This window comes from Myxine glutinosa, chromosome 2 (genome assembly GCF_964187855.1).
Source record: "Myxine glutinosa chromosome 2, kmMyxGlut1.1, whole genome shotgun sequence".
Classification (NCBI taxonomy): Eukaryota; Metazoa; Chordata; class Myxini; order Myxiniformes; family Myxinidae; genus Myxine; species Myxine glutinosa.
The window spans coordinates 150,023,688-150,044,854 of record NC_136262.1 but is presented as its reverse complement, the minus strand read 5'-3'; the positions used below and the strand labels follow the sequence as shown (position 1 = coordinate 150,044,854).

General features: G+C 46.1%; 1 protein-coding gene across 8 annotated transcripts in view; it reads right to left on the bottom strand.

Moving 5' to 3' along the window:
- The window catches only part of CLN3 (CLN3 lysosomal/endosomal transmembrane protein, battenin), a 122,066-nt gene that overhangs the window by 21,762 nt on the left and 79,137 nt on the right, over window positions 1-21,167 (bottom strand). For all 8 annotated transcript variants that reach the window (XM_068100397.2, XM_078771795.1, XM_068100399.2 and 5 more), the window contains 2 exons: window positions 19,671-19,743; window positions 551-694 (listed from right to left, as the gene is read on the bottom strand). In XM_068100397.2, the coding sequence (XP_067956498.2) occupies window positions 551-694; window positions 19,671-19,743 (217 nt within the window). The remainder of the gene's footprint in view (window positions 1-550; window positions 695-19,670; window positions 19,744-21,167) is intronic.

The window sequence follows — 21,167 nt, the reverse complement described above, 5'->3', positions numbered from 1 at the left end:
TACCCAACCCAGAAACATAAAATGGTGAACCTCGCGTAAATCTTGACAAAAAACTCAAAAACCGACATGTTTGACTCAAAAATGACCTTTAAGATGACCTTGAGGGTTGACCTTGACCTCGAATCATCAAAATAACATCATAATTGGATTCCTCGACCTCGAAAACCCCTGAAAAGTGGTATCGTACATGATTCCAACCCTTTTGGTTATTTAACTGATTTTCCTCTAATCCGGGTGGCGGCCATTTAGTATTTTGCCAATATGGGGCCCCCGGGGGGGGGCGCCCGTCTTGGCGCCCGTCAAAAATCGAAAGAGTATGGCATGGGCAACATCTGGGCCAAATTTGGTGCTTTTGGAAGAATTTGAACCAAACGGCCCCAAAATATCCCTAAGGGCCCTGACGACTGAGCCTTATTTATTGCCTGTAATGCACCTCCTTAGATGAGGCCATAACAAAACAGATGCTAACGACAGGAAATGAATTGGGTCCACATTAAACTTAGGCCAAAAATTATTCAAAAAACACTAAAAAAAAAACACAAATAGTCACCTCACAATCAGAAATGCTGGCACAACAAGCATGATGAGTAGCGTGTTCTCTGGTGAGATGTGGGCCTGCGTGAAGCCTAAATAGGTCAGAGAGCCAACCAGGCCAGCCGCCCCTGTGCCTGAAGACCAGCCAGATATAACATGCCTACATATAGAAAAAAACAAGAAAAGCAAATCAATGTGAGAGAGACCAGAGTTAGGTCGAGAATACATCCATTCATTTTATGCCCCCTCTCCAAACATCAAAGCAATTATCCTTTACCACACAGGTGCGGAAATAGATAGTAAGCACCTGCACTTACCTTTACACAGGAACATGCATGTGTTACAGACAAGCTCGAATAAATGCCTGAAATAATGGTGTCTTTTTCGGAGGGTTCGAGGCAAATCAGATTACTATGGCTCTCGGCAAATTACGGAGGGTTCTAGGCAAACCAGATACTACAGGGTAATTCTAAAGTTTAATTCCAAAGGGAAACTCTAAAGTGTAATTCTAAACTTCCAGATTTACAATGTCAATGCTATATTCTCCAAAATGCAATCCATGTTTTTGTTTTTAATCAGTGAAGCCACTTCAATATTTTGTTATGTCCTTCCTCCCATCCATCTGTCAAAAATTAAGAAGAAGAACCTTTCTAATCCACCGTTTTTAATTCTACAGGGTAATTCAAAAGGGTTATTCTACAGGGTCATTCTACAGGTTCATTCGACAGGGTAATTCGACAGGGTAATTCGACAGGGTAATTCGACAGGGTAATTCGACAGGGTAATTCGACAGGGTAATTCGACAGGGTAATTCGACAGGGTAATTCGACAGGGTAATTCGACAGGGTAATTCGACAGGGTAATTCGACAGGGTAATTCTACAGGTTAATTCTACAGGTTAATTCGACAGGTTAATTCGACAGGGTGATTCTACAGGGTGATTCTACAGGGTGATTCGACAGGGTAATTCGGCAGGGTAATTCGGCAGGGTAATTCGACAGGGTAATTCGACAGGGTAATTCGACAGGGTAATTCGACAGGGTAATTCGACAGGGTAATTCTACAGGGTAATTCTACAGGTTAATTCGACAGGGTAATTCGACAGGGTAATTCGACAGGGTAATTCGACAGGGTAATTCGACAGGGTAATTCGACAGGGTAATTCGACAGGGTAATTCGACAGGGTAATTCGACAGGGTAATTCGACAGGGTAATTCGACAGGGTAATTCGACAGGGTAATTCGACAGGGTAATTCGACAGGGTAATTCTACAGGGTAATTCGACAGGGTAATTCTACAGGGTAATTCTACAGGGTAATTCTACAGGTTAATTCGACAGGGTAATTCTACAGGGTAATTCGACAGGGTAATTCTACAGGGTAATTCTACAGGTTAATTCTAAAGGGCAATTCTAAAGTGTAATTGTTACGGCCTGAAGCACACCAAGCCAAGCCTTCAATCACACTGTCTTTATTTATGGATTATCACACGAAAAATCTCTTCCTACACATGGAACAAAAAAGGGAGAAGAGAGGGAAAACCCAGAGTAGGCCAGTCCAAGAGTAGGCCAGTCCAAGAGTAGGCAGGTCCAAGAGTAGGCAGGTCCAAGAATAGGCAGGTCCAAGAGTAGGCAGGTCCAAGAGTAGGCAGGTCCAAGAGTAGGCAGTCCAAGAGTAGGCAGGTCCGGGAGTAGGCAGGTCCTGGAGTAGGCAGGTCCGGGAGTAGGCAGGTCCAAGAGTAGGCAGGTCCAAGAGTAGGCAGGTCCAAGAGTAGGCAGGTCCAAGAGTAGGCCACCAAGGCAGGCCCAGCAGTAGGCCCCAGTGCAGGCCCAGCAGTAGGCCCCAGTGCAGGCCCAGCAGTAGGCCCCAGTGCAGGCCCAGCAGTAGGCCCCAGTGCAGGCCCAGCACAAGAGGGTAGGAGAAGGCAGGTTCACGAGTAGGCCCCAAGGCAGGCCCAGCAGTAGGCCCCAGGGCAGGCCCAATGGTAGGCCCCGCACGAGAGGGTAGGAGTAGGCAAGTCCACGAGTAGGCCCCAGGGCAGGCCCAGTGGTAGGCCCCAGTGCAGGCCCAGCACGAGAGGGTAGGAGTAGGCAAGTCCACGAGTTGGCCCCAATGCAAGGCAGTAGAGATACGGCAGCAAGAGTTCGATCAAAGTCACCCTTCAGTTAGAGAGGCGGCTGCAGGGGGTTGATCCGGCATACCCTTCAGGTGGAGAGATTGCAGCTGGAAACTCTACAACGCCCGAAAAGACACTCCGCCATGAGCCCTTCTCCAAAATGGCCACTCTCTCCTCTGAATCACCTTCCTGGCCCCTCCCCTGCCCCACAGCCAATCATAGGCTTTATACACATGGACCAAACCACTTGGTCTTACTCACAGGGGGGGAAGGAAAAAGAAAAAGGTCACACTCTACTTCCTTCGACATTCATTTCCATCACTCTTCTCAACCAGTCACTTCCATCCTTCCTCAACACATGACCAAACCATCTCAACCTGTTTCTCTTCACAGCATCAATCACAGGCTCTATTCCCATCATCTTTCGCAATTCATCATTTGTCTTCCTCTCTCTCAACGATACTCCGCACATCCACCGAACCATTCGCATTTCCATCCTTTCCAGCCTTCGTTGCTGCTCCACATTCATTACCCATGTCTCGCTCCCATAAATCATAAGACTTCTCACACATGCAGCATACACCTTTCCCTTCAGCTTCAACAACACTCCACTCCTCATCAGCACGCCACTCAGTTCCCGAAACTTCTTCCATGCACATCTCACTCTAGCAACCATTGCCGAGTCTGATCCACCTTCTCCATTCAGCATGTCTCCGAGGTAGCAAAATGTTTTCACACCTTCCAGCTTCACGCCGTCTCCAAGATCCAACTCAACATTTCCTCCATCTGCAGCTCCCTCTGTGCACACCTTACACTTGAATGTAGCTGCCACACTGGTTAATGACCCTCTCAGACCACTACATTTTTGATGAACCCACTCAGCGCACATGGTACATTGAATGGAGTTCACTCCAACACCCTTCCTGCACACAGCACACTTCCCAGTTCTTTCCACCTCACCACATGCTTTACCACTTGCCATCACCTTCGTTTTTCCGATATTCACCTTCAGACCTTTTGTCTCCATACATTCCTTCCACTTGTTCATCTTCTCCTTCAGTCCATCCATACTTTCCGCAATCAACACCAGATCATCTGCATACAACCGTACTAAAAGTATACCAAAATATATTTGGTGGAAAGGTGTCAAATTTGCATAATATGCAAACGATCTGACGCCATTAGAAAAAAATCAATTTTCCACAGTAATTCTGTATCTAAGTATCCACTCATGAAAAATTAAGTGTTCAAACCCATGTTTTCAGGGTCATTGAATAGGATTAGCACATTTTTGGATTAATTACGAGTTGTTGGATGTCACTCGTCATCCAGCTCCAGTCTTGATGAGTTAGCACAACTCACACCTTTACACTCTCCACACATCCATGAGCAGTCAAGGCCATGCTTCTTGCATGTACATTTAGTGGTGCTGCACCCCACCTTGCAGTTACATCTGAAGATTTCAGTAAGTTTCGGTGGTGCTGGTGGCAGATCAGTTTGCACTGGGAGTATCTGACCCTCGCTGATCTTCCATCCCCATTCATCTGGTTTCAATTGTCCAGCATTTCCTTTCCACTCCTGAATTTGGAAGTACACTGTCAGACTGTGATACCTTGTAGTCACAGATGTTGGTGGCAAGTTCTGGGCCTCAACATATTTGGTACTTTTCGCAACCTTCTCACAGAAACGCTTGTATCGTAGGGCATCAAGACTTTCCTCTTGATTTCCATTGTACAATGTACATGCATACAAGGGCCTTCTCCTCTGCTGCAACTATATCATCCTTTGGTGCATCTCCTTCCTAGGTGAACAGGTTGGCATGTTCAATGAATTGGATGTTGTTTTGGATGTGCTTCAGGGAAACAGCTTTGCCAATGCCATACACACTTGATGTTTGTTACAGCCAACCAAGGTGTGTACAAATAGCATTCTGTCACAGACATTCATTCCCAAGGTCGTCTTGGTCTTTTTGATGTTCCATACTCGACGTTACTTTGCGTTTCGTTTTGGCTCAGGCTTGAAAAATATGTCCCTCCCTTGCATGTTGGCATGGTAGCAAAGAAGAATCAGCAGGTCTGTGTCGTCACCAACAATAACTGTATCTATTGTCTTTGCAGATTCTACTGCAGTCTGGACAATCAGCATATCAGCATTCCCCTTGGCATGAATTGTGAGACATCCTGCCTTCTCTAGGGATTCACTTAGGATGTAAATGAAGCGTTGTTTGTTGATTGTATTTGCTAGGAACTCATTCTTCTTCAACTTCAGGACTGTTTGACCAGTGAAAGTGACTTTGGTCAGATGCAGCTTCCGACCCATCTCCGATGCGTGGCATTCTCGATCGTGGGACCATCCTCGAAGCCGTCGAAGACAATTGTTGCCTTCCCATACATGCTGATCACATAAGTAATATATGTGTGACATATACTTTCGAAAGTTTGCCCACGTGACCATGGCATACGTTGCAGGAGGGTACCTTCAGCAAGCACATAGTGGACATCACCAGCTGGATCTGTCTGATCATGTTTAACAGGTTCCCAAATTGCATCACCAAGTGCTGGTTTCTTTGGCTTCCTAGGAAGACCTAAATCTCCACGCATGGCTGGCGAACTTCCTCTCTAGTCGTAGTCAACGTGTGGCCCTGAATGGGTTTCTCTCATCTCCTCTTCCTGTTCAGGCTGGAGTTCCCCAAGGCAGTGTTCTGGGCCCTGTGCTTTTTCTGGTCTTCATCAATGATCTCTCCGACTCTCTTGAAAATCCTCTCTATCTCTTTGCTGATGACTCTACTCTCTGTCGCTCCATTCTTCATCCCTCAGATCGGCAGTCTGCAGCCTCCTCACTCTCTGCAGACCTGGACAAAATCACAGACTGGGCAAACAAGTGGAACATGTCTTTCAATCCTGACAAATCTCACACTCTTACGATGTCTCTCCGAAAAGACCGACTGGAAAACCCTCCCATCCACTTTCTGAATAATCCTCTCCAAGAAGTTCTGTCACTCAAACTTTTGGGTCTCACTATCTGCCATGATCTTTCCTGGGAAAACCACATTTCAAATCTGGCCTCCAAAGCCAGTCGCCGACTGGGCATCCTCCGTCATGCGAAGTCCTTCCTTGGCACACCTGAGCTCCTCACCACGTACAAGGCTTTCATCCGCAGCTCAATGGAATACTGCTCTCCCCTCTGGGCTGGTGCTCCTGCCTCACACCTAGCTCGTCTTCACGCTGTTGAAACCAAAGCATTCAGAATCATTGGAATCTCCCGCAATGAAGCTAACTCCAAGGGCCTCTCACTCACTCACCGCAGGCAGGTTGGTGGTCTTTCCGTCTTCTACCGACTCCTCTCTGGCCTTGCCCCCCCCCAGCTCTCTCTGGGCTCTGTCCCGCAAATATTCCTACAGGTCGCACAAGATCTGCCTGCAACCCTCTTATGGTCAAACTGCCAAAATCAAGACTCTCTGCTCACCTTCACTCCTTCATTCTTCTTTTCTCCCGCCTCTGGAACAAACTCCCTCACTCTCTTCAATCCCACTCCACCCTCCAGGTCTTTAAAACAGCTGTTCACCACCATCTCTTATCTTCCCCCATCCAAAACCTTGATCTTTTCTACCCCCGCTAATTTCACCCTAATTCCACTTTTTTGAAATACCAACTTCTGTCCTGGAAGTCCTTGGTGTCCTTGTGTTTTATACTTCTCTCTCCCCCCCTTCCCACACCTCCTCCCCCCAAGCCCTCTCCCTTCCATACATCTCCCTGCTCTCAAATGTTGTGTTTGTGTGCTTCCCCTTCTCTCCCCATCTTGTTTTCCGCTCCCTCTTTTTATATATTTTGTTTGTCTGGTTGATTTGTTTGTGAAGTAAATGTTAGCTTTCACGAGCCTCGATTCAGTATACAAAAAAAAAAAAAAAAAAAAAAAAAAATCTGAGTTTTCGAAGAGTGCTGGAGGATGACTACAGAACTGAAACTTGAACAAAGATTTTTTATTTCTTTTTTTGTGTACAGAGTCGAGGCTCGTGAAAGAGCTAACATTTATCAAACAAACAAATCAAACAAACAAGCAAACAAAGTATATAAAAAGGGGAGCGGTCGACAAGATGGGGAGAGAAGGGGAGGAAGCACACAAACACAACATTTGAGAGCAGGGACATCGGGAGATGTGTGGGAGGGAGAGGGCCTGGGGGGGGGGGGGCAGGATAGGTATAAAACGCAAGGACACTAAAGACTTCCAGGAAAGAAGTCGGCACCTCAAAAAGTGGATTTGGGGTGAAATTAGCGGGGGTAGAAAAGATCAAGGTTTTGGATTGGGGAAGATAAGAGATGGTGGTGAACAGCCGTTTTAAAGACCCGGAGGGAGGAGTGGGATTGAAGAGAGTGAGGGAGTTTGTTCCAGAGGCGGGAGAAAAGAGGAATGAAGGAGTGAAGGTGAGCAGAGAGTCTTGATTTTGGCAGTTTAACCATAAGAGGGTTGCAGGCAGATCTTGTGCGACCTGTAGGAATATTTGGGGAACAGAGCCCAGAGAGAGCTGGAGGAGCAAGGCCGTAGTAGTCGGTAGAAGACGGAAAGACCACCAACCTGCCTGCGGTGAGTAAGTGAAAGGCTCTTCGAGATAGCGTCATCGCGGGAGATTCCAATGATTCTGAACGCTTTGGTTTCAACAGCGTGAAGAGGAGCTAGGTGTGAGGCAGGAACACCAGCCCAGAGGGGAGAGCAGTACTCCATTGAGCTGCGGATGAAAGCCTTGTATGTGGTGAGGAGCTCAGGTGTGCCAAGGAAGGACTTCACACGACAGAGGATGCCCAGTCGGCGACTGGCTTTGGAGGCCAGCTTGGAAATGTGGTTTTCCCAGGAAAGATCATGGCAGATAGTGAGACCCAAAAGCTTGAGTGACAGAACTTCTTGGAGAGGATTATTCAGAAAGTAGATGGGAGGGTTGTCCAGTCGGTCTTTTCGTAGAGACATCGTAAGAGTGTGAGATTTGTCAGGATTGAAAGACATGTTCCACTTGTTTGCCCAGTCTGTGATTTTGTCCAGGTCTGCAGAGAGTGAGGAGGCTGCAGACTGCCGATCTGAGGGATAAGGAATGGAGCGGCAGAGAGTGGAGTCATCAGCAAAGAGATAGAGAGGATTTTCAAGAGAGTCAGAGAGATCATTGATGAAGACCAGAAAAAGCACAGGGCCCAGAACACTGCCTTGGGGATATCCAGCCTGAACAGGAAGAGGAGATGAGAGAAACCCATTCAGGGCCACACGTTGACTACGACTAGAGAGGAAGTCCGCCAGCCATGCGTGGAGATTTCCATGGATACCAAAGGAGGAGAGTTTGGTGAGCAGAGCGGGGTGCCAGACCGTATTGAAGGCACATGATATGTCGAGGGAGACAGCTCGAATTTCCTGTTTGGCATTGAGGACCTCCATCCATTGTTGAGACAGCAGAAGAAGCATGTCCAGAGTAGAGTGACCTGGTCTGAAACCAAACTGATGATCAGAGATCAAGCCATTGGAGAAGAGGAAGGATTTCATATCCGAAGCAATGATGGATTCCATGACTTTGCTGATAATTGGGAGAAGGCTGATTGGTCTCTAGTTGCTAGGATCTGTTTTTGCACCTTTTTTGTGCAAAGCGGTGATGTTGGCTGATTTCCAAGCAGATGGCAGTTGACCTTGAGCAAAAGAGAGGGTGAAGAGAACAGAGAGAGGGAGTGAAAGAGCAGAAGAACAGGATTTTAGGACCCGTGGGCTGATGCCGTCAGGTCCAGTTGCAGAATCAGAGTCGAGGGTTGACAGAAACTTTTCCACCTTGTCAGGAGGAAAGGACACGGAGTCCAGGAGCAGCTGGGTACGACTGGGTACGGTGGGTACAGAGAGGGATGGGTTTGGGACACAAGATTTAGAGGCAAACACAGAGTTGAGGCATTCAGCTTTTTCACGTGCGGAGTCAGCTGTGTAGCCGTTTGAGGTAAGGGAGGGGATGGAGGGGGAACAAACACCAGAAACAGATTTGACCAGACGCCACCAGGATTTGGAAGAGGGAGACAGATAAGAGAGTTCGGTCTTGAGAACGGAGAGATATTGTTTCCTGGCTCTCCTGAGGGTGGACACACACTTGTTTCGGGCTTTGGGAAAGGAAATGAGATTTCCTTCCATTGGATTTGCTTTCCAGGAGACGAAGGCCAGTTGTTTCTGGGCAACAGCCTCACCACAAGATTCCGTGTACCATGGACGGGAGGAAGGGTATGACAACTGAAGACGAGATGGGATGAATCTGTGCATAAGATAGAGCAATTTACTTTGGAAGAATTCCCAGGATGAGTTGATGTCAGAGGTGGTAGAGATGGGAGACCAGTCCAGTTGATTGATGGCTGCTTGAAGACCGTGCCAGTTGGCCCGAGTGAAATGCCAGACTCGTCGATGCTGAGCAGGCTCCCTGAGAATGGTCAGAGAGATGTCCACTTTAACAAGCACATGATCCGATGAGCCAATTGGAGCAGAAGAAGAGCAGCAGACATTTTCAGGGAAGTTAGTCAAAACCAAGTCCAGAAGAGAAGATGCTCCGTTGACTGAGATCCGGGTCAGGAAATTGACAGATTGTGTCAGTCCCAGTGAGTCGCAGAAGTCCTTTGCTGAGGAGCCATGGCTGGTGAGAGCGGTACCCACACCCAGTCAACTGGCATGGTGACAATTGAAATCACCACATATGAGGAAGAGAGAGTTGGGATGAGTAGATAGAAGTTGGTCCATATTATCAGACAGCGAGATGTCGATGGAGTCATCACTGTTTGGTGGACGGTACAACACACATATGAACAAGAGGTGGGAGCGAAGGGGAAGCCGTAGCCAGAGGTATTCCTGGGGGTGAGGTGGAGAGAGTGCAGTGCAGGGCGAGTGAGGAAGAGAGTTTTTGATAAAGATAGCAACCCCACCTCCAGGACGAGGCTCAGGTCTATCATACCGGAGGAGAGAGTAATCCGGGAGAGATACTAAGGAATCAGAGACATCATGAAGGAGGAAAGTTTCTGTTAAGCAGAACACGTCTGGTTTGTCAGAGCAACCTGTATGGAGAGATCAGTTAAGTTTGAACGAAGGCCCCGGATGTTTGAGGTCCATACCGTTAATGAAGAGGAAGGGGAAGCATCGGATACAGAACAGGGGGGAGGAGGGGTCGGGTAAGATGTGGAAGAGGTGGAAGAGGTAGGGAGAGCTGTTGAAGGTGTGTCAGAGATTTAAGAATAGCTCGGAGAAAGGGAAGGATGGGGCGGACAAAAGGTTTGATGGTGATTGGGTGAGGCACAATGAGGTGTTATTTGAGGAGGGGGAAGAGCGAGGCAGAAGGTTGGGGGAAATGGAGGTGAGAGTTGGAAGGGGGAAGAAGCGGGGAGGATGCTTTGAGGAGGGGGAGTGAGAGGGGGGAAATTGAGAAGAAATGAGGGTGGGGAGATTTGAAGGAGAGGGTCGAGGGGGGAGTTTAGGAGGGAAGGGACAAGGGGAGGGATTTGAAAGGGATGGGATATGGGGGAGATTTGGAGGGGAGGGGTGAAGGGGGAGGGGGGAGTCTAGGAGAGGAGGGGCGAGGGGGAGTCTTGGAGGGGAGGGGTGTGGGGGGAGTTTAGGAGGGAAGGGGCAAGGGGGGAGATTTGAAAGGGATGGGTGATGGGGAGGATTTGGAGGGAAGGGGCAAGGGGGAAGATTTGAAAGGGATGGGTGATGGGGAAGATTTGGAGGGGAGGGGTGATGGGGAAGATTTGGAGGGGAGGGGTTATGGGGAAGATTTGGAGGGGAGGGGTGAGATTGGATTTTAGAAAGTGTACGATAAATGGGAAACGAACATTTATTGCAAAATGAGTTTCTTGTGACCTTCGAGTCAAAAATACGTTTAAGGACGCTGGAGGGAGGATGGAGTGCAGGAGAGTTTAGGGAATGTAGAAAAGAGGCACTGTAAGAGATGGAATTTTTTTTTGGGATGAATAGATTTGGTGAGCAAGTCAAAAGCAGCCTTTTAAAGAAGAAGAAGAAAAAGGTGTTATAATATACGACAGAATACAGAACTTGAGGGGAAAGTGTAAACATTTTAAAGTTTAACAGTGAAAACTATCTGGGGAAATGGGGGAGAAACACGTGGTCAAAGAACGAACAAACGAATAAACGAATGAGAACAACAAATAAGAACAGAGAAGGAAATGTTTTTTTTGTTTTTTTGGTTTTTTTTGAGTTGAGATTTTAAACAACGAAGTAGGCTATGGGGTGAAAAGACTGAGAAAGCACAAAACGAAAGTTATTGGAGCACAAACGACGGACCGCTGAGAGAAAAACAAAGCATCAAGGTTGAACACTGTACAAGGCCTCAAAAGACACGACACGAATTAACACGATTTTCTATACAGGTATGAAAGATTTGCACCGAAAATCTTCCTCGGGACACACTATACGTACAACACCATAAAATAAATACAGTTATAACGAAAATACAAATGGGAACAATTACTTAACTTCGATTTCGATGGAGAGCATGGAGAGCTGCGAATAAACGAAACCTCGCCAGCAAGACCGGAAGAGGAGGTCGAATGCTGGATATTCTTGTGTTTCACTCGTGGCAATTACGCTGAGTCATGCATGGCACAATTCACTGCAGCACAGGCTGGCATTGCCAGTAACCAAATCAATCTCTGTATCTCGGTCATTCCTCTGCCTCGAGTTAAGCCACCACTACTGGTCTTCATGCTCCTCATGAGTGCTTGTTCTATCACGAGGTCGGTTGATAGGCCAGCCCAATAACGTTCACTTCTTCTGACGACATGAAGTCCATTCATGAAACTCCTATACACTTCTGGGTGATTCTTGTCAAGTTGTTTCATCATTTGAAGGTACAAGTATGAAAACCTGGCATACAGATTGTGCCCTGATGCTGAAAAGTACGGAAGCATATCATGTACGGCCTGAAGGTGCAGCATCCAATTACCCACATGCTCAGCTTTTATGAATTTCCGTAAGATCTCTTCCATATCCATATATTGCAGCCAGAGGCATGCTGTTCGTAGATCATTCATAGAGTTAATTTCTTCCTTCAGCTTCTCAGAGATGCGCCTGAGAGCTTCTGAGGAGGACACCTCATCAGCAACACTTGTATCAAATAGTTCACCAGCTTCAAACAAGTCTTTGTTTTGTTCTTGAGCATTCTCCTCCTCCTTCTGGATGACGTCATCTTGCACATCCTGTTCCATCTGTTCATGGATCATGTGTGACTCCTCAGAAGGATTCTCTGCTGTTCCCTCCAGTTGGTCCATATCGAATATGTTGGCATGGGGAGGTTGTATGCATTCGCTACCAGAATAGTATTGAGGGCAGCATCCACCAAGAGGTGTCCTCTACAGCTCTTGAGGGTGTCTTATGTATACAGTAACCCTGAAAATTTAAGCCTCCTGGCCACCGCTAAACTCTTGTTATAGTAGAACATGCTCTTGTCAATGTTCATCCGTCACACCACAAACCCCTTAGATACGGTACTCTGCAACAGAATCGAAAACATGCACATAGTAAAATAGCAGTTTCATACAATGAGGACAGCTAATTTGAATTTTCGCATAATTGTATGCATATAATTAATCCAGAAATGTGCTAATCATATCGAATGACCATGAAAAGATGGGTCTAGACACTTAATTTACCATGAATTGATGCTTGAATATAAAATTATTGCAGAAAATCTATTATTTTTTTTTATAATGGCGGCATCTAATTTGCATACTTCATTGAATTGCATGCATTGCATGCATATGCATTCCCGGTGTGTACCCTGGTTAGAATAGCTACACCGTATCCCTGCGTGTCGTAAGAGGCGACTAAGAGGGTTGGCGTCAGGAAGGGCATCCGGCCATAAAAACATTGCCTCAAAAAGAGAACCATGACAATTACAACGACATATGGGCAGGGTACAGCCCGAAGTGGAGATCGCTTTCTGAGGTTTGGGACATGGAATGTAGGGACAATGACAGGGAGATCAGGAGAAGTGGTGGAAGTATTGATCAGAAGAAGAGTGGACATATGTTGTGTGCAAGAGACGAGATGGAAGGGAAGCTTGTTACATACACATCAGGTGGGTCGACGACAACCGTTGACTACCTGATGGTGCGTAGGCGAGATACGGGGCACCTCCGGGACACAAAGGTGATCCCGGGGGAGGAGGCTGTTTCACAGCACCACTTGGTTGTCTGCGACATAAGGGTGAAAGGTGCGAGGAAAGCTCGGCGGGTGAAGTACCAACCGAGAGTGAAGGTGTGGAGGTTGAAAGAGGTGACAGTAAGGGAGGCATTAAAAGAGAGGCTGAGTAGGGTAGAGGATGATGTGGTTGAGCTTGAACGTGGTTGGATGTCAATGAAAGATAGTCTGTTGGGAGCCGTTGGTGAGGTATGTGGATGGACAAAAGGACCACCGAGGCAATCGGAAACATGGTGGTGGGATGAGGAAGTTGGAAAGAGGATTGCCGAGAAGAGGAAGAAGTTCAAGGAGTGGCAGAAGGCGAAGGGTACGGGAGCAGAAAAAGCAGAGCATGAAAGTTATAAGGCAGCCAAGAAGGCTGCAAAGAAAGAGGTAGCAAAGGCGCAGGAGGCATGTGGGAAAATGTTCGGAGAAAGCTTTGATTCGGAAGAGGGTCAGAGAGCGGCATTCAGGATTGCAAAGCAGATAGCGAAAGAGAGGTGTGATGTGATGGGGGTGAGTTGCTTGAAGGATGAAGTGGGACAAATCGTTGTGGACCCAGATGGAATTAAAGGAAGATTGAAAAGATATATGGAAATGCTGTTGAATACAGAGAATGAATGGGATGGCAACATGGAGAGTAACCCAGTTTTAGGACCGGCAGAGAAGATAACTGAGAAGGAAGTTGAGGAAGCGATAAAAGCAATGAAGAGTAGAAAAGCGGGAGGGCCGACGGGAGTTGTGGGAGATATGTTGAAGGCAGAAGGAAGTTGGGGTGTGAAGAGAATGACAGAGATCTGTAATCTGGTGGGGAAAGAAGGCCGCATTCCAGTGGCTTGGGAACTGAGTACCCTCGTCCCTCTATACAAGGGGAAAGGTGACCCTCTGGAGTGTGGCTCGTACCGAGCGATAAAGTTATTGGAGCATGGAATGAAGGTATTGGAAAGGGTGTTGGAGAGGAGGATAAGGAAGAAGGTGAAGATCGACGAAATGCAGTTTGGATTTATGCCAGGAAGAGGAATGACAGACGCGCTCTTTATTGTGAGGCAGTTGCAGGAGAAGTACATGGAGAGGAGGAAGAAGTTGTTTCTTGGGTTTGTTGATCTCGAGAAAGCATTCGATATGGTTCCACGCGAAGTATTGACATGGGCATTGAGGAAGTTAGGAGTGGAGGAATGGTTGATCAGAGTAGTGATGGCAATGTACAAAAGAGCGTGCACAGCTGTAAGGACGAAGGACGGGAACAGTGGTGAGTTTGAGGTGAAGGTGGGAGTTCATCAGTGGTCGGTACTAAGTCCACTACTATTTGTAGCTGTGATGGAGGTGCTGGCTCAGAACGTAAAGGAGGGTTTACCGTGGGAGTTGTTGTATGCAGATGATCTGGTGTTGATTGCGGAAAGTATGGATGGACTGAAGGAAAAGATGAACAAGTGGAAGGAATGTATGGAGACAAAAGGTCTGAAGGTGAATATCAGAAAGACTAAGGTGATGGCAAGTGGTAAATCATGTGGTGAGGTGGAAAGAACTGGGAAGTGGCCATGTGCTGTGTGCAGGAAGGGTGTCGGAGTGAACTCCATTCAATGTACAATGTGCGCTGAGTGGGTTCATCAAAAATTCAGTGGTCTGAGAGGGTCATTAACCAGTGTGGCAGCTACATTGAAATGTAAGGTGTGCACAAAGGGAGCTGCAGATGGAGGAAATGTTGAGTTGGATCTTGGAGACGGCGTGAAGCTGGAAGGTGTGAAAACATTTTGCTACCTCGGAGACATGCTGAATGGAGAAGGTGGATCAGACTCGGCAACGGTTGCTCGGGTGAGATGTGCATGGAAGAAGTTTCGGGAACATAGTGGCATGCTGATGAAGAGGGGAGTGTCGTTGAAGCTGAAGGGAAAGGTGTATGCTGCATGTGTGAGAAGTGTTATGATTTATGGGAGCGAGACATGGGTAATGAACGTAGAGCAGCAATGAAGGCTGGAAAGGGTGGAAATGCGAATGGTTCGGTGGATGTGCAGAGTAACGTTGAGAGACAGGAAGACAAATGATGAATTGCGAAAGATGATGGGAATAGAGCCTATGATGGATGCTGTGAAGAGGAACGGGTTGAGATGGTTTGGTCATGTGTTGAGGAAGGATGAAAGTGACTGGTTGAGAAGAGTGATGGAAATGAATGTAGAAGGAAGTAGAGTACGGGAAAGACCGAGAAAGACTTGGCTAAAGATGGTGGAAGAAGAAATGCGGGCAAGGGGGTTAACAAGGAGAGATGCAGAAAATAGGGCAAAATGGAGAAGATTGTCATGGGGACCGCAAGGCTAACCCCCGCTCTAGCAGAGGAAATGGCCTTAAAATGCATGTTGTTGTTGTTGTTATTGACAAATGTCTGCATAAGATTTGGTTCTTCAAAAGTCACTGGAGATAATTATACGAAACGCTTTCAGTTGCAATTTCTCCAAACATTCCTTCTGGGCTCCACCCTTGCTTCGATCGGGTTTCCCACCTTGAGTTTTGACGAGAGGGAGTGGGGTCCCCCACGGGGTACTTCGGGCTGTACCCTGCCCATATCTCGTTGTAATTGTCATGGTTCTCTTTTTGAGGCAATGTTTTTATGGCCAGATGCCCTTCCTGACGCCAACCCTTTTAGTCGCCTCTTACGACATGCAGGGATACGGTGTACCTATTCTAAACCGGGGTACCACTTACTGAAATATTCAATTGTTCACTCTGTGAAGGTGTATTACCTGACATTTGGAAATTTACTTATGTTATACCGGTTCCAAAGTCTCAACCACCAAATATTGATAATATAATCTCCGTCCAATTCCACTCACATGCTTATTTTCCAAAGTTTTTGAGGATTTTGTTGTAAACTCGATATGTGAGGACATTAGGAATTCCATTGACATTCAACAGTTTGGCTCTCTTGAAGATTTGTCTACAACTCATTGTTTAGTTAAAACACTGGATATTTTTTAAGGGAACTGATAAACTCCACCATTCTTCAGTCCTGGTAGCTACTGACTTCTCTAAAGCATTTGATCATGTAAGCCACCAGATTGTTGTTGATAAATTCATTAATCTTGATTTTAGACCATCTATTATCCCATGGATTTGTAATTTTTTATCTAATAGAAGTCAGGCTCTGTACGGTACAACGAGGAAGTTTCCACATGGGAAATAACCAGAGCTGGGGTTCCTCAAGGCACAAAAATTGGTCCGGTTGCTTTCCTAGCCATGATAAATGACTTTGTTTCCGGTTATCCTGAAGTTTCACACTACAAATATGTTGATGACATGACCTTTTGTCAAACTTATAGTGACACTGAACAAACTAGTCGTATGCAGCAGCAACTTGACTGTCTCCAAGAATGTTCATCTAAAAACAATATGAATCTTTATACAAGTAAATGCCAAGTCATGATTACATGTTTTCGAAGACTCCCGGCAGAGGTGCCCAGTTTTCATATCGGAGACTCAGCTATTAATCAAACAGATTGTGTTAAATTATTGGGCATCCATGTGTTCAACTTGAAATGGGACACTCAAGCCCAGGCCGTGTGTTAAACCTTCAACAGAAAACTCTACTTTTTGCAGCAACTGAAACGGTGTAATATCCCTGTTTATGATTTAATAGTATATTTGCAGTATGTTAGACCCACTTTGGAATATGCGTTACACACATGGTTTTGTGGCTTAACGAAAGCCAGAAAGAGGATAATAAGCTTGTTACATACACGTCAGGTGGGTCGACGACAACCGTTGACTACCTGATGGTGCGTAGGCGAGATAGGGGGCACCTCCGGGACACAAAGGTGATCCCGGGGGAGGAGGCTGTTTCACAGCACCACTTGGTTGTCTGCGACATAAGGTTGAAAGGTGCGAGGAGAGCTCGGCGGGTGAAGTACCAACCGAGAATGAAGGTGTGGAGGTTGAAAGAGGTGACAGTGAGGGAGGCATTAAAAGAGAGGCTGAGTATGGTAGCGGATGATGTGGTTGAGCTTGAAAGTGGTTGGATGTCAATGAAAGAAAGTCTGTTGGGAGCCGTTGGTGAGGTATGTGGATGGACAAAAGGACCACCGAGGCACTCGGAAACATGGTGGTGGGATGATGAAATTGGAAAGAAGATTGACGAGAAGAGGAAGAAGTTCAAGGAGTGGCAGAAGGCGAAGGGTACGGGGGCAGAAAAGGAAGAGCATGAAAGTTATAAGGCAGCCAAGAAGGCTGCAAAGAAAGAGGTAGCAAAGGCGCAGGAGGCATGTCGGAAAATGTTCGGAGAACGCTTGGATTTGGAAGAGGGTCAGAGAGCGGTATTCAGGATGGCAAAGCAGACAGCGAAAGAGGTGTGATGTGATGGGGGTGAGTTGCTTGAAGGATGAAGTGGGACAAATCGTTGTGGACCCAGATGGAATTAAAAGAAGATGGAAGAGATATATGGAAATACTGTTGAATGCAGAGAATGAATGGGATGGCAACATAGAGAGTCACCCAGTTTTAGGACCGGCAGAGAAGATAACCGAGAAGGAAGTTGAGGAGGCGATTAAAGCAATGAAGAGTAGAAAAGCGGGAGGGCCGACGGGAGTTGTGGGAGATATGTTGAAGGCAGCGGGAAATTGGGGTGTGAAGAGAATGACAGAGATCTGCAATCTGGTGGTGAAAGAAGGCCGCATTCCAGTGGATTGGGATCTGAGTACCCTCGTCCCTCTATACAAGGGGAAAGGTGACCCTCTGGACTGTGGCTCGTATCGAGCGATAAAGTTATTGGAGCATGGAATGAAGGTATTGGAAAGGGTGTTGGAGAGGAGGATAAGGAAGAAAGTGAAGATTGACGAAATGCAGTTTGGATTTATGCCAGGAAGAGGAACGACAGACGTGCTTTTTATTGTGAGGCAGTTGCAGGAGAAGGAGAAGTACATGGAGAAGAGGAAGAAGTTGTTACTTGGGTTTGTTGATCTGGAGAAAGCATTCGATAGGGTTCCACGTGAAGTAGTGACATGGGCATTGAGGAAGTTAGGAGTGGAGGAATGGTTGATCAGAGTAGTGATGGCAATGTACAAAAGAGCGTGCACAGCTGTAAGGACGAAGGACGGGAACAGTGGTGAGTTTGAGGTGAAGGTGGGAATGCATCAGGGGTCGGTACTAAGTCCACTACTATTTGTAGCTGTGATGGAGGTGCTGGCTCGGAACGTAAAGGAGGGTTTACCGTGGGAGTTATTGTATGCAGATGATCTGGTGTTGATTGCAGAAAGAATGGATGGACTGAAGGAGAAGATGAACAAGTGGAAGGAATGTATGGAGACGAAAGGTCTGAAGGTGAATATCGGAAAAACAAAGGTGATGGCAAGTGGTAAAGCATGTGCTGAGGTGGAAAGAACTGGGAAGTGGCCATGTGCTATCTGCAGGAAGGGTGTCAGAGTGAACTCAATTCAATGTACAATGTGCGCTGAGTGGGTTCATAAAAAATGTAGTGGTTTGAGAGGGTCATTAACCAGTGTGGCAGCTACATTCAAGTGTAAGGTGTGCACAGAGGGAGCTGCAGATGGAGGAAATGTTGAGTTGGATCTTGGAGATGGCGTGAAGCTGGAAGGTGTGAAAACATTTTGTTACCTAGGAGACATGCTGAATGGAGAAGGTGGATCAAACTCGGCAACAGTTGCTCGAGTGAGATGTGCATGGAAGAAGAATCGGGAACTGAGTGGCGTGCTGACGAGGAGGGGAGTGTCGTTGAAGCTGAAGGGAAAGGTGTATGCTGCATGTGTGAGAAGTGTTATGATTTATGGGAGCGAGACATGGGTAATGAACGTAGAGCAGCAACGAAGGCTGGAAAGGGTGGAAATGCGAATGGTTCAGTGGATGTGTGGAGTATCGTTGAGAGAGAGGAAGCTAAATGATGAATTGCGAAAGATGATGGGAATAGAGCCTGTGATGGATGCTGTGAAGAGAAACAGTTTGAGATGGTTTGGTCATGTGTTGAGGAAGGATGAAAGTGACTGGTTGAGAAGAGTGATGGAAATGAATGTGGAAGGAAGTAGAGGACGGGGAAGACCGAGAAAGACTTGGCTAAAGATGGTCGAAGAAGAAATGCAGGCCAGGGGGTTAACAAGGGGAGATGCAGAAAATAGGGCAGAATGGAGAACATTGTCATGGGGACCGCAAGGCTAACCCCCGCTCTTGCGGGGAAAATGGCCTTTTAAAATGCCTGTTGTAGTAAGTGGGAAACACAATTCATATGCAAATTCCTTCATAATACGAGGCGGAATACAGTCAGGTCCGCCACTCTTATTAATATCCAATTTTTAAAGTTTCTTAAAAAGGTCCTGCGGAGACACTGAAGGGGGTGGAGCAGCAGAAGGTAGGCAGGCAACTGGTTAAGATCGAGTTGCGGAATGTCCTGTGCCACCGAGATGAAACGTTGATTCACTTCATTGGCAGCATCCTTCCGTGACATTCCCGACAAGGTAAAATTTGTTTTGCTGTTATGTTCTGTAAGTTTTTTTTATTTGAAGATGCCACTTGCGAGGGTTAAGCTTTTTCAATTTGCCAACGTTGGAGTCATGGAAAGGTCACCTAGTCACTCTGCACTGATGAAGCTCAGTGAATCCAAACACAAGCATCTGTGGATTGATTTAATTTCCAAGCTGGTGTTGTCACAAAGACTCCGAAAGACTTCATCCTGACTGACAATGTGGATGACAGTTTAGCAGCTGACACTGATTTTAGCAATGGATGGTTGTGTGTATTTTGAGACTGCAACAAAGCTGGTAATGCACTTTAACTTATACTGAACATGCAATTTTTCCTCTTTTTTATTTTTTAGAAAAAAAATAAATCTTGGTACACACCTATTAAAGAAGGTGGACAAACTGAGAAATGTGACCTCTCCAAGACCAGATGAAAAACTGGCGAAGACCACTCCTGCAGGAACAAATAGCACAACATCTTACTATAATTCACCAAATGTCTGTCCGTCTGTCTGTCTGTCTGTCCGTCCGTCTGTTCCCAGGTACCGCAAAAACGGCTGAACCGATCGCAACGACATTTTGGGTGGGTAAGCCTAGGACCCCCTGGAGTAAAATAGGCTATATCGTTTTTCCAATTTTTCCCCAATTTTTTAATTTTTCCAATTTAAATTTTTTCCAATTTTCCAGTTTTTCCAAACACGATGGAATAATATTTACTGATATGAACAGTGATGTGGCTTTTATTGAAATTCTACAAATACTGTTTAGATTTTGACGATTTGTGTGCGATATGATTTAATGGATGTTTATATGAATAGTTTCAAAATTAAAAAAAGCCTTCAATTTCTGATATTTTATCTTTTCATTTGGGCCTCCCAATTGAAGCCCCATAGCCTGGTGTTGGCTTAGCGGTTAGGGTGCTGGCTTGGGATCCTAGGATCCTCGGTTCAAATCCCGGTCGATCGCTGAATTAACGCCAGGGGGGTTGACTCAGCCTGTCATCCTTCCGAGGTCGGCAAATTGAGTACCAGCTTGCTGGGATGAATGATGACGGTGTGTACCCCGATTTAGAATAGGTACACCGTATCCCTGCGCTTCGTAAGAGCGTGATCAAGGGTTGGCGTCAGGAAGGGCATCCGGCCATAAAAACATTGCCTCAAACAGGGAACCATGATTGTCATGGGGCCCGCAAGGCTAACCCCCGCTCTAGCGGGGAAAATGGCCTTAAAACGATCATTCATTTATTCATTTCATTTTTCCTCCCAATTGAAGCCCCGCCCGTAGGGCGGGTACCGTTGCTAGTTCCAGTAATTGTATTTTGACAAATAGATTTGGCATCACGATGTTCATTTAAATCAACAAACATCATTTTGTAACAGCATATGTTAAGCTTTGTAACCTTTATTTGCATGTGTTGTGACATCTTAATAATTATATCCATATGCTTTGATCTATAGGTTGTATTTGTTTGGAGTAGGTGGAATGTCAGGTTTAGAAACATGCTTTTTGGCAATCCATATGTAAGGGTTATTTATTCTCAATTCCAGAAATTGTGTCAAAGACAAGTCTTCACCGATTTACAATGCATTTTTGCATTATCAACAGTCACATTGTCCTGTTGGATGACAAAGTGAAACCTCAGAGTTAGGACTGCGTATTAAAGACTATTTGAGTGAGGAAACTATTGCTTGTATAAGTTGGCCTGATATTAAATGTGAATCTTCAAAGCAAAAGACTTACTTTAAAGACGGCTTACACCCAAGATGCGCTCGATCTTCTTTCCCATGGCGGTTAACAATCCACTCAATATTTGGTTAATAAAATTAATCTTCATTATTCTACTGCTGATGCACAGTGCTTATAATAGTTTGGGTATCA